Source organism: Globicephala melas, chromosome 4, assembly GCF_963455315.2.
Source record: "Globicephala melas chromosome 4, mGloMel1.2, whole genome shotgun sequence".
In the NCBI taxonomy this organism is placed as follows: Eukaryota; Metazoa; Chordata; class Mammalia; order Artiodactyla; family Delphinidae; genus Globicephala; species Globicephala melas.
Genome location: NC_083317.1, coordinates 115,851,758 through 115,865,428, shown reverse-complemented (window position 1 = coordinate 115,865,428; position 13,671 = coordinate 115,851,758). Strand labels below are relative to the sequence as shown.

The window sequence follows — 13,671 nt, the reverse complement described above, 5'->3', positions numbered from 1 at the left end:
TATTTCTTCTCTTACTTTATTAAAAAAGTTGAATTTCAAGAATCTCATTTCCAAACTTGTGACTATTTGAACTACAGATACGACTGTATTAGTGTTCTTATCAATTGTAACAGTTAATCCAGTGCAGGGGTTTTCATTTGTGTATAGTCCTATTTTAAATGTGGCGCTTCCCTCCCCCACCCAATCTTTTAAAATCTTCACTGTTTATCAAATGTGCATTTCTAATTTTTGTTATAGCCTTTTCATTGGTTTCTAATTTAACATGCCAGTTTCCAAGATGTAATCTTACACATTTGACTGTTTTTGTCACTGGACCAACACACCTGGTGAAGGAATAAATCCATTAAGTAGAAATAGTTTGGGGGTCTTTTTAAATTTATTTTTTAATGGAAAGCCTTTGTAAAAGAGAGGGCATTTTTAAAGTTGTATCCTTGAAATTAAGTAACACAGTTTTTCCAGGCGTATGTTTAAATTACTGAGATGACTACTTTTGAGAAGATAGTACTAACAAAATCGTGATTTTAATGTGATTTTCGGTTGCCTTCTTAAATTAAAATCTTCGTACAATTTTATTTGCAGTCATTCAGATGTAAAGTAAAACATATTGGAGTGAGAGGTCTTGAGTAATTATTAATAGGTTGACGAATTTCAGATCCTTAGAAAATATTTTTAAAAAAAGATGTTTGCCTTTTTAAAAACCATTAAGACGTTAGTAAACACAGTCTATTTCGTTGAGAAAAGGAAGGAAAATGGAAGATTAACAAAAAGATCAGGTGGTTTAAGTTGATATATTAAGCACTCTGTCTTGTGATTTTGTTTGCATTACTTAATACAAGGATCTGTATTGGCTCATTCTGAGACCATTTATTTTAAAGAATCAGACCTTATATACTATCATACCTTTAAAAGAGCTGATGGTTGTATATACAAAATAAGAAAAGTGTTAAATTTGTGAGTTAACATTGCCGATTGACCATATGGTATTAATTAGCATGAAGTTTATATATCATTCTAGTTTATGGTCAGTTGTTGAGATTCTTTAAACTGGAGGATATAATAATGGTTGAAAATATAGTTCATAAAAAAATGCATAGACACTTTTACAGTGAACGTTACAAAATTTGTTTAAACTACCTACATGCTTAACAGACTCCTATTTGGTAAATAGGGGGAGGTGCAAAATATTACTGGCCCTTTTGGAAAAGGAACACGGTACAGATCATTTTCCATAGATAGCTGACCAATGTGAACTCTGTAGGCCACATGCCAGGAACTCTTATGAATGGCTGCAATTGTGAACTGTCAACTGCAACCAAAAGACTGTTGAAAACCTGATTGTAAGGATCCTCTAGTGGCAAATATCTTTATATCTTGTTAATAGTTTTATTTGTGTAGTTTGCTAATGACTGATAAAATATTATAAATTCTGAGTGTTAAATAGTGTGTCCTGGTATGTGCTATAAATATAGATTTTGTTTGTACACTTCATATATATCTATATAGATGTATGTATGAGATATACATATATACACACTTCTTTTAATGGAGTTTTTTTTTTTTTTTAACGTGACATTTAAGAGAGGATTATGTAAATGTATATGAGGAGGCAGAACTGTCACTCTTACTTTGTTTCAAAAATCTATAGGGAACTTTTTAGAACTCTGAAAAAGTCTTAGTGCATTTAGTCTTTAAAAATGAAAGCTCCTTAACTTGAATCTGTGTTTCTTTGGGAGCTTCTGGTTCTTTATCAGTATTGAAGTGTGGAGGTACTTTTGTCTTGCAGCTTTACAGTTGATGTTTAAATCACATGCCAGGTACCATCTTAGGCCTATCTAAGTAAGTAAGGATTTTGTAATCAAAGTGTAGTATCTCCTGTGTATGAGTGACATCATTATTTAGTAGAAAAATGATACTGATGCATTCATCAGAGTGCCATGTTGATATGCTTTAGTCATAAACGTGGCTCTAAGTTAAGGAAATTATCATAGATTTCCAGAAAGGCCGATGATCCAAAAGTGCCTGAAATTCCTAAAACCAAGAGTTGTATAAGTGGGAGCATGGCCTTTTTTATTCACAGTGATACACCATTGTTTAAAATTTTGTGTGAACTAAATTGTATAGGCTGAACATTGGTTAACTTTTTAGAAAATATAAGGGTTTTTATGTGTGTGGAGAAGACACACTCCAAGTAACTAATTTATTAACAGTGTCTTTTTCTTGTAAGGGATGGGGAGGGTATCTTGAACTAAATTGCCTTTATGAGAAGTCATTTTTGTTTTTTCACAGTACTGGTAGTGGGATATATGCTTTCTCCTTTATGAGAATAAATGTAATACCAATCTATTTGTTCTTTGAGAATTCTGATAGCACTAATTTGGAAATGATAAAACATGATACTGGATTTATGGATCTGGTACTTGGTAATTTAGAATAGAGTTTAGTCTTTCTCAGCACCAAAAGAGGTTGGAAGCAGTCATGCTCTATAGAGTCCTCTAGTAACAAAGAGCAGCCCCACCAATCAGATGGTAAAGAAACCAGTGAATCTCTTCCCTGAAGAATGGTTGATAGGGGAGTATAAAAGGATCTTGACTTTTCTCTCCTGAAATGGTAGAAGCTGGGGCGTTGTGGAAGTAGGAAGTAATGGCAGGTAACCAACACAGAAGTAAAGGTAGTGAAATGACATGAAATATGGTCTCAGAAGGAATAGGAACACATGTTAATAGTGAGGAGTAGTGGTCTAATTCCTTCTTTTAATAATTGTTTTAGACCAGTATGTATTTCCTCTTCCAAACAGATACATTTATTTCTTAATTGCATTACTCTTGAAATACAAGAGAGGCTTTACAAAAACAGGTGTGTCTGGTTAAATGTAGCCTGAACCATGATGTTTCTAAGTAATTTTTTATTAATGGGAAGAGCAGATTTTTAATAAGAAGTCTTAATTGATGACAATATTTAAGGGGTCTGTGTAGCAAATTTCCTGAATTGGAATAAATCCTTTAAGTTTGTTTTTTCTCTATACTAAACCAGTAGACTTGTGATTTGAACCTGTTCTTTTAAATGGTGTAATACGAATTACCGCATCACAAAGAATATGCATGCCTGAATCATTGGTATAATTTAGGCCTTTCCCACAGCAATTCTGTTGTTGTTTTTTTTGTTGTTTTTTTGTGTTTTTTTTTTTTGGCTGCATTGGGTCTTCGTTGCTGCTCTGGGGCCCTCTCCAGCTGCTTCGAGCAGAGGCCACTCCTCACCACAGTGCCCTGGTGCGGCCTCTCCCGTCAAGGAGCACGAGCTCCAGGTGCGCGGGCCTCAGCAGTTACGACACACAGACTCAGTAGCTGTGGCCTGAGGGCTCCAGAGCGCAGGCTCAGCAGCTGTGGCGCAGGAGCCCAGCTGCTCCGTGGCATGTGCAATCCTCCCAGACCAGGGCTCGAACCCACGTCCCCAGCATTGGCAGGCGGACTCCGAACCACTGCACCACCAGGGAAGCCCTCCCACAGCAATTCTTGAACATACCAGATTGAGATTACTCTATTTGTTATATTCTTTATCTGGCATTGCTTAGGGTAAAAATTGGGACTCCTCCGTAAAGATTTAGGAACAGTAACCAATTTGTATCATTCCTATACATCATTATGTGACTTTCATGATATAATTTATACACTTCAAATTTGGCTGGTAATATTAAAGGTATATTGATTATCTGCTTTACCTCTAAAAAGTATGTGCATAAGTTCTACTTTTAAATCAGGTAAATTAAATTTCATATATGCTACTCTGGATTGCTTATCTCTCAAATTTAAAGCCCCAAATCAGATAAAAGTATTTCGTTTTATATCTTTGTACTCAAGCTACCCTTTGTTAAAAAGAATGAACTCACATTCTTTAAGTTGTACATTTGTATATGACAGGTATGTGAAAATTCTGTAGATGATTGAGTTAATAATTTTAATAGTGTTCACCTCGGACATATACGATTAGTAAATGTCTTGATGATTTATACTCATCAGAGTAGGCAAGACAAATAAGTGAAGTCTGAATGTTAAACTACTTAAAGCCTCCTTTCCTATAAGCTCTCACTGTAATTTGACTAAAGAGTATTGACGTATAGAAGAGAAACTACGATTAATGTGTCAATTATTATAAATAATGCTGGTGTGTTTTAAATGTTCTTTGTAAAGGTTTAGGCTATCCATCTTCATTACTACACAAGTAAATTGTTTAATCTGTGCATGAAGGATACCCAAAACAAAGTTTAAGGCTGACTAATTTCTTAAGTAGAATTAGAATTCAGTTTTACTAACAGGTTTTGTAAGTTAAACCAAAACAAATCCATGTTATATGGTCTACCTAACTTTTGAAAACAAAACAAAAGCAAAAAAAGGAGAGGGGGCTCCTGATCAAATAAATCAATAGTGTGTTTAATTATGTACTATAGCGTATCATATGAGTAACCATTTAGCCAATGGAGTCAGGCATGCCTGGGCTGAAATTCAACTGTGCTGCATACTTGAGACATTTGACGTTGAGCTAATTATTTAGCCCTCTAAGCCTTGTTTTCCCATATGAAAAATGGGGATAATACCTACCTTGGAGAGTTTGAGAGGATTAAATGAGGTATGCAAGTGATTTGTGAACAATCATGCATAACCTAAAACAGTATGTGTGGCAAACATACATCACAGAAACATCAGTGTTTCAGTGTCTACACTGTTTTTCCAGATCAACTCTTGACATGCTACAAACCATACCAAGAATGTTTAGTTTTGATCCAAAAATGTAATTGGATGGCATGGATATAATCAGAGAAAAGGAGACATTGTTTCAGGCCAGAAAACTCATGATGTAGTTAAGTGGTACAGCAAATTGTGTTCTAATCCTGGCTCTTCCACCATTTAGCTGATTTCTTTGGTCAAGTCATTTAACTTTCTTGGTTTTCCTCATTGGTAAAATTAGAATTTGAGCCTTTGGTCAGATTTTAAGATTCCCTGAGTATGAGTCCATACATAGACATGTTTCATGAGAGAGCTGCCAACTTAAACCTTCCTCTTGGTCAAACCCTTTTCATGCCCCCAGACTATTATGTGACAAAAAATGAAGTTTGCAGATACTCGTTAAGTAGGTTGAATGCCCAGGAAAACATTTAAAGTGGCAATATGTGAATCATTCAACTTTTCTTTGTGGTTTCTGAGTAGTAAGTACTGGGATACAGAAATAAAACTATCCTGCCCTCCAAGATCTCAGGCTATGTGAAAATAATTACGATTTGAAGTTGCATACTTTGATATACGTTATAGGCTGTGATGGAGTAAATTTAAGTTATTAATGGGAACAATTTAGGACATCAAGTCAGATTTGTGTGGGGATGAAGTAGTTAGACTGATTTCTGTTTAAAATCAACTTATTCTCTGCATAGGCAATACATTTATACAGTTCAAAATTCAAAATATATGACTATAAATTGAAAGCCATTCTGCTACCTCTGTCTTCCAGCCACCCAATTTCTGTCCTCAGAAGCAACCCATTATTACTTTTGCTTTCTTCTGAAGCTAACTCTAGAGTTGAATCTTAAGAGTCATTCAGATTAGGTCACTGATGAGAGAAGCAGATGATTTTCCAAGTAGAAGGCAGTTTTGTGTAACAATATGGAAGAGTGAGAATATGTCAGATTTGGAACATGTGATTAATTTGACAGTAATCAGAGTGAAGGGTTTAAATGTCACGGAGAGAAATGGAAAGTTTTATCGTTTAAGTCTATGGTTGCTGTTAAGGTGTTTCTTGAAGCTTTTATTGTTAAAGTAGTATGTATCTTGGAACCATTTCAATACGCTTTTTAGTGATTATTGTATTTTTAATTAAAATCTTGTGGTAAAGTTGTGTATAAGGAAATCCTGGGGGAGCTCTGAATCCTAGAGGTGGAATTCTCCAATGGAATGTACTAAATAGCTTGGTATACCTGGCTCTAAGTTTATGAATTCTGTTTGCCTTAAGTGTTCTGTTTGCCTCAGTAGTACCTTAATAATGATGAAATATTTGGTATATGTTAAGATACTGTACCAAAAGTTGATCTTTATTACAGCATATTTGGAAATCATAACCCTATGTTAAACATAGACCAGGCTTAATTGTTTCAGACCGTATGTATACATAATCTCATTTTATCTTTTCAGTAACTGTAATGAGTGTTTTTCTCCCCTTTTTTATGGATTACGGAAACTGAGTCACTGAGGGTTTGAGTCACACAGCTAATAAGTCACACAAGGCATAAGGTCAGATTCAGGCCTTCTGACTCCAAAGCCAGTGCTCTTGGATATTCCCGGAGTTAGTTTTGTTTTATTACTTTACTGACTGTAAGATAGGATGAAGGAAAAGCTTCTGTTGCCCTGATCTGTTGTGTTGTAACCCTTTACCTAAAGGATATTTTTTAAATCATTTAAAATCCCTAGATGATAACGTTGGAGATGGCCCTTGTTCCTCGGCTTACTGTATTTCCCTGGTTTCTATTTAGAGATTTCTGAAGTTGAGCTTTGACATAAGAGAAGGAGAAGGTATTTGCTGAGGAGAGGGCTCATGTACCTCATTCCTTAAGCGTCAAGAGTTTTTTAGCTTAGTTTTGAGGTAGAATATATACGGATGTTTCTCCTCGCTATTATGTTAGTTACCCTACAAAGATAGTATCTTAGTTTAGCAGGTAGACATATGTCACATTTAAGTTACTTTCTCATGTACTACTTTATGTACTTGGTGATTATCATGACAGACTGTTCAGTATATAAAGTCAAGAACTATTTTGTTCGTTGGTTTGGAAAATTTTCTACAAATAGGAAAACGGTGTTTTAGGTGAGTCTTCCTAAGAAGTGCTTGATTGGCTTTATATTGAGTTCAGTAGCTTACGTTGACATCAAATATGTTGTTAGAGAACTGTTTTCAAATTTTATTTCTTGAGCAGAAGAGAATTTGTGACCAAAGCTGCATAAAATTCAATATTTCTAACACATTTTTAATATCATTTGCCTCTTGGTGCCTTCAGATTTCATAGACTGTAAACTTGAAATGATCCCCATTAACAGTGTTTTCCATGAACTCTTAATTTCCTCAATTTTATGCCATTCCAAAACAGAAGTCTTTGATGATCAGGCCCTTCAGTACTTATAGATGGCTCTTTTGAAGTTCTTGATCAACTATGTTTCACAGACATGACTCCTTTAATCTGTGCTGTTAATCAATGTTTTGAGACTAATTGTTGCTATTTGCGAAAAATCAGTTTATGGATAACATCCCAGCTTAAGTATTCCAGAAACCAGAAATTTCATATTTTATAGTAAGACTAAATGTTTATCCGTGGAATCTCAAGTATTTAAAATTTTTTACACTACATAGATTGTATAACTCCATATGGCTTATTCATTTTGAATATATATGTAAAAAGGAATTGTTAACTGCCAGCTTTTGCAACCTAAGTGTATTTGTTGACATGTTCTAAAGACTTTTAAGTCCATTTATAGTGCTGTATTTTATTTCACAGTTATTTTTCTCGCCCCCAAGATACACGACTAACTGCAGATATGTTCTCTTTTCACTTCTATATTTGACCTATGAGAAACATTTCGTTATTAGTATCTATGCTGTAAAAATACTGGAATTTCATAACTAAAGTCATGTGACTTTATTTAAAACCAATTTATTTGGCATTTGAACTTGATTCAAATTAAATATATATGTATATATTTTTCCAAGATCAGGGGATCTGAAGTTCTTCTAAAGAATATCTCCCTTAAAAATATATTGTAGGGGGCTTCCCTGGTGGCGCAGTGGTTGAGAGTCCGCTTGCCGATGCAGGGGACACAGGTTCGTGCCCCGGTCTGGGAGGATCCCACATGCCGCGGAGGCCCGCGTACCGCAAAAAAAAAAAAAAAAAAAATATATATATATATATAGTAGGGCTTCCCTGGTGGCGCAGTGGTTGAGAGTCCGCCTGCCGATGCAGGGGACACGGGTTCGTGCACTGGTCCGGGAAGATCCCACATGATGCAGAGCGGCTGGGCCCGTGAGCCATGGCCGCTGAGCCTGCGCGTCCGGAGCCTATGCTCCGCAACAGTAAGAGGCCACAACAGTGAGAGGCCTGCATACCGCAAAAAAAAAGATATATATATATATATATATATATATATATATATATATAGTAAATGTTCTTTAATGAATTTTGAATTCCAAACTTGCAGAATAACTTCCAAGTTTACTCTTTGTTATTTTCTTGTATTTACTACCTTCCTCTTTGTGTCACTCTGTTTATTTTAAACCCAAAGTCTGCAAACGGACCTGTGTGAATAGCAGACTTATTCCCATATGGTCTTGGGTGAGCTGGTAAAAAAGCCAAATTGAGTTTTCAGTTGGTTTAGTTGGCTTTCATTTAATTTGGCAGACTGATTTTCTAAGTACAATGAAAAAAAGGGGCCTGGCAAATAGATCTTGAGAGGATACAAGCTGTTAAATAAACAGTAGTCAGCAACCTCTTAATTCTTTCTTGATATTAGTAGGTCCAATCAGTGCCTTTAATTGCCTTAGACCTAGTCAGGAGAAAAGTAGAGAAACAGTTAAAAGAACAGAAAGGAGTTGAAGTAGGGGAAGCAAAAAGAAGTACACACACTGGAGACTCCTAGTTAATCAAACAGTTGCTTTGGTGACACACTGGCATCTAGTGTCTATCTGCCTTTCCCAGATTTGGATCATCTAAAAGATACCCTAGTGATTAAAATTTAAAATGCCTTCTAGAAAATTTTTTTTTTTTACAATTCAGTAGATTAATATATGTCTTCTTAAAATTTTATTTATTTTTGGTTGCGTTGGGTCTTCATTGCTCCATACAGGCTTTCTCTAGTTGTGGCGAGCGGGGGCTACTCTTTGTTGCGGAGCATGGGCTCTAGGCACACAGGCTTCAGTAGTTATGGTGCACGGGCTTAGTTGCTCCATGGCATGTGGGATCTTCCCAGACCAGGGCTCGAACCCGTGTCCCCTGCATTGGCAGGCAGATTCTTAACCACTGCACCACCAGGGAAGTCCCCAGTATGTGTCTTTTAAGTTTTGTTTTGTTTGTTTGTTTATGTATTTATTTAGTTTTGGCTGTGTTGTGTCTTCATTCCTGTGGGCGGGCTTTGTGTGGTTGTGGAGAGCCAGGGCTACTCTTCATTGCAGTGCATGGCCTTATTGCAGTGTCTTCTCTTGTTGCTGAGCATGGTCTCTAGGCATGTGGGCTTCAGTAGTTGAACTCGGGCTCAGTAGTTGTGGCTCGTGGGCTCTAGAGCACAGGCTCAGTAGTTGTGGCGCACGGGCTTAGTTGCTCCGCGGCATGTGGGATCTTCCAGGACCAGGGCTCGAACCCGTGTCCCCTGCATTGGCAGGCGGATTCTGAAGCACTGTGCCACCAGGGAAGTCCTGATAATATATGTCTTTTTTTTTTTTTAACATCTTTATTGGGGTATAATTGCTTTACAACGGTGTGTAGTTTCTGCTTTATAACAAAGTGAATCAGTTATACATATACATATGTTCACATATCTCTTCCCTCTTGCCTCTCCCTCCCTCCCACCCTCCCTATCCCACCCCTCCAGGTGGTCACAAAGCACCGAGCCGATATCCCTGTGCCATGTGGTTGCTTCCCACTAGCTATCTACCTTACGTTTGTTAGTGTATATATGTGATAATATACGTCTTGATGTCCTGTGAGTTTTGAAGTCATGGAATTCTATTGAGTATTTTATTTGATGATCATTGATACTTGATTGCTATTCCAGTAGAAGTTGGAAATAGTTTTCTTATTGTACTAATAATACTGCAGATTCTCCTAAGGCACTAGTTAGGGTCTCAGAATTGCCATGTTGTATCTGAACCTCATTTTGACGATAAAGATAATAACTGTCATTTATTGAGCATTGACTAAATGCCAGGAGCACTAGTTACCTATTACCCTGCAAGGCTAGATGGTAATACCACCATTTAACTGATGGAGACAGACCTAGAGAGGTTAAAATTTAACTCTGTTATATGTTTAGCATAGTGGTTTAAGAGCATAAACCCTGGGACCAGATTGCCATTTAACTAGCTCTGTGACATTGGGCAAGTTACTTCTGTCTGACCCAGTTTCCTTATCTGTGAGATGGGAATAATAACAGCACCTAGCTCTTAGGGCTGTTGTAGTATTGAGTTAATAAATGTAAAGCACTTAGAATAGTGTCTGGTATACAGTATTCTTAGCTTGCTACTGTTATTCTGCTACAGCACCGGTCAGGAATTTTAGAAGTGATGTGGCAAGTTTTTGTTGGCTCCCTATTGTATGGGTTGGGAGTGGCGGAGACCATGGAAATATGCTGAGGTGGAGACAGAACTGTTAGAGAGCAGGTTTGTCAAAGGTTAGTCTCCTGAGAACTTCTGAGATGTGAGGTGAAACCAGCATGCTGAGAGCTTGCCCCATTAAGATTCTATAGTTATAGCCCTAGGGAATGTGTCTCCAGGGAATAGTAGAAATGGATGGTGATAATGGTGTATAAGTTCTTACCCCTTAAAGGGGCACTGTACAAAGGCAGGAAGTTAGAAGGCTGCCCTCCAATTGCCGCACCATTTTTTGCCTTAACCCAGAGAAACCACCCATAAATAAATGAATTCTGAAGGTGGAAATTGTGTCAAGTCCAACCCAGAAAAGGACTCATTGGTCACCATCAAATCCTGTCAAATAGGTCCTATGAAGAATTTTCATATCATGAAGCTATTGTTTAACTAATTTTACATGAATACTGTACCTGAGGACAGCTTTGTTAAACTGTTAAATGTGTAGGGATTTATAAAGGCATCTGATACAGAGTAGTTGTTGATTTTGGCTATGAACTGGTCACATTCATATGTATGTAAATATATACACACACAACTGGGTGCTAGTTAGTATTTCATTTTATCTGTATTATGCCTTTTTTTTTAGAACTGTGATCCTGAATTGTTAGGGTCTGCTGGATTTTGTCCAGTTTTAAAATTTCTTTCGAAATGTTTTTAATCAAACTTATGTGGGTTTTTCTTTTTATTAAAGCAGTTGCATGGTATTAGAAATCTAAAATCGTTTTTTTAAATTTTTTGGGAAATGAGTTTATTTTATTTTTTTAATTTTTATTGGAGTGTATTTGCTTTACAATGTTGTGTTAGTTTCTACCGTACAGCAAAGTGAATCAGCTATACGTATACATATATCCCCTCTTTTGGATTTCCTTCCCGTTTAGGTCACCACAGAGCGTTGAGTAGAGTTCCCTGTGCTATACAGTAGGTTCTCATTAGTTTTCCATCTTTTTTTGAAAAGTAAGTGATTTTACTGTACTTTCTCAACTTCATTTCCATTTGATTCTTGGATCTCACAGGAATCCTTCAACTGCTTTCTTCCAAGCGTTCCATTTGAACACGATTCAGGAATCAAAGAACCTCTGGGATAGGTATGAATACTTTCATATGGAATGCATACATGCAAAAGTGTATGCATGAACTGCTTTGTACTGTAATGGTTTCTCATCATTAAAACTGATGTTTATTATTTTAGGAGGGGGGTATCTAGCATGGGACAAAGCAGCAAAATAAACCAAAAGGACAAACTATATTTTAAATAGAATATAGACATACTTTCCTTTTTACTGCACTTAAAAGTGTATTTTTTGAAGGGCTTTTTCTATTGGATTTTATTACATGAAATATCCCCTTACCCATGTGTATTTAATGTAAAAACATATTTTATAAAATAAACTACCTACAGTTATTTTAATTTTGTGCCATTTTATATGATTTCTCTGTAAAAGCCTTAGTAACTCAAAGCAAAATGTTATTTCATATTAAGAAATTGGAGGAAGGAAAAGACTAAGGTATCAAAGTAGTAGTCATTGTTTAATTCTCGGCAAGAAAATTTAACCTTAAGCTTGTTTGCTAGAATTCACCAGATCTGCATTACTCTTTTATAAACCCCTAAAACAGTTTGTTTTCTCACAGAAATGTTGTATAAATTTTATTTTTAACTTTTTAAAATATAGACTGAAGTCTTGGAGTTCATGTATGGCAGCAGATACTTTGGTTTATCTTTCTGCTTAATACACATTTTAAGTAGTATATGCTCTGTTCACTTATTTTGCTGAATATTTATTAGCACTCCATCATTCTGTGTCTAATTAATAGAAGTTGAGTGCAAACAATGTTTTTAAAACTCACACAAAGCTTTGTTAGATTCTTTTAACTCTGCTTGGCGGTGCATTTGTGTCCTTTGGCATATTTTGGATAACACTCCTAGACTCAACTGCATCTCTTTCATTAGAATAGAGTATTGCTATGTGCATGTACATGTCATGTGAAGACATGGTCTACATTGCTCAGAAATGATAACAGTGTCTTAATTCTTAGGCTTGATTTACCGTATCACTCAAGAAATTTTCTAACAAACTGTCTTTTTGGTGATGTGTTCCTTACTTAACTTAAAAATGTTTTTAAATGGTTACTTGTAGAACAAGAAGTTTTAAAATGTATAGTGCTATGTTTATAAATTCAATTTTTAAATTGTATAGCTGTAGCAATATAAATTGAGACATAAATGTAAATTGTGGCATGAAACAAGCATGAAGTTTTAATCATTCAAATGGCTTACCAGATGTAGCCAGGGTGAGTACTTTGGGGCGTACTTTATACTTTTCCCTTAGAAAAAGGAAAAATAGTACTCTTTAGAAATGTTATAAAATAGTTTTTAGATATATGGTAATTTATTTCAAATAGCTAACTTTCATGAGCTACCGTGACATCAATATGAATAATACCTATTATTTTCATCAAAACAATGTAGAAAGTTTTGAGCTTTATCTTTTATAATTTGGATCTAATTAAAAGATTTCTTTTCATTATAAAGCAGCTGTAGAAGTTGCCTGCTCATCATTTGTTACAGCTAAATACTCCTTATCTGTTTTCTTTTTTAGATACCAGAAACATTTAAGGTATCAGAAATCAGGCAGGCTGCTTTATCTATAGTTTCTCATGGGTTGAAAATATTTTCTCTTCTTCTTGGAGCCTCTTGTCCAGAACCAAAGAATTTTAAGAGATACTTGGATACTTGTCTATAGTGTGTTAGTGCCAAAATATAATCAAAACTTATATTCTATATCAGCCATTCTTCACTGTAAGTTGGCATGTTGGTACCAAGGTGACAAGCCTAACGCAGTAGAAACTGACTAGTGGCTTCCTTTTAGCTTTTCAACTAGCTTAATTAATTTTCAGTTGAGAAGAGCAGTAGTGTCTGGCCTTATTAGTTCTAACCATCTACAACTTCAGTTGGCAGGTATCTGCAAACTTTTTAATAGGCTATGAGCTAATAAAGTATTGTGGGACTGTTTATTCGTTTTCTTCGCAGACAGGGGTTAATGTGTGTTAAGCTTTGAAAAATATCTCACCAAGCTGCCTTGTTCATTTTTGACTATTATAAATTTAAGACTTTTTAATATTATTAATAATTTGGCAATTATCAGTATTTTTCAAGGATGATTTTATTAAATAGAACCATTCAGAGATTTAAGGGACTATAAATTCCTTACATTATCTACTTAAGAGGTATAAATTTGCCTATCAATGTGGATATATACCATATTTCAGGCTCCTGTTTATGAAATC

The 13,671-nt window shown here is 35.6% G+C and overlaps 1 protein-coding gene across 3 annotated transcripts in view; it reads left to right on the top strand.

The window, feature by feature from the left end:
* The window catches only part of TSC22D2 (TSC22 domain family member 2), a 50,658-nt gene that overhangs the window by 4,909 nt on the left and 32,078 nt on the right, over nt 1-13,671 (top strand). The window contains exon 2 of one of the 3 annotated variants that reach the window (XM_030873245.3): nt 11,400-11,471. The exons of the other annotated variants lie outside the window; for them this stretch is intronic. Within the exon in view, the coding sequence (XP_030729105.1) occupies nt 11,400-11,471 (72 nt within the window). The remainder of the gene's footprint in view (nt 1-11,399; nt 11,472-13,671) is intronic. 3 annotated transcript variants of the gene reach the window in all.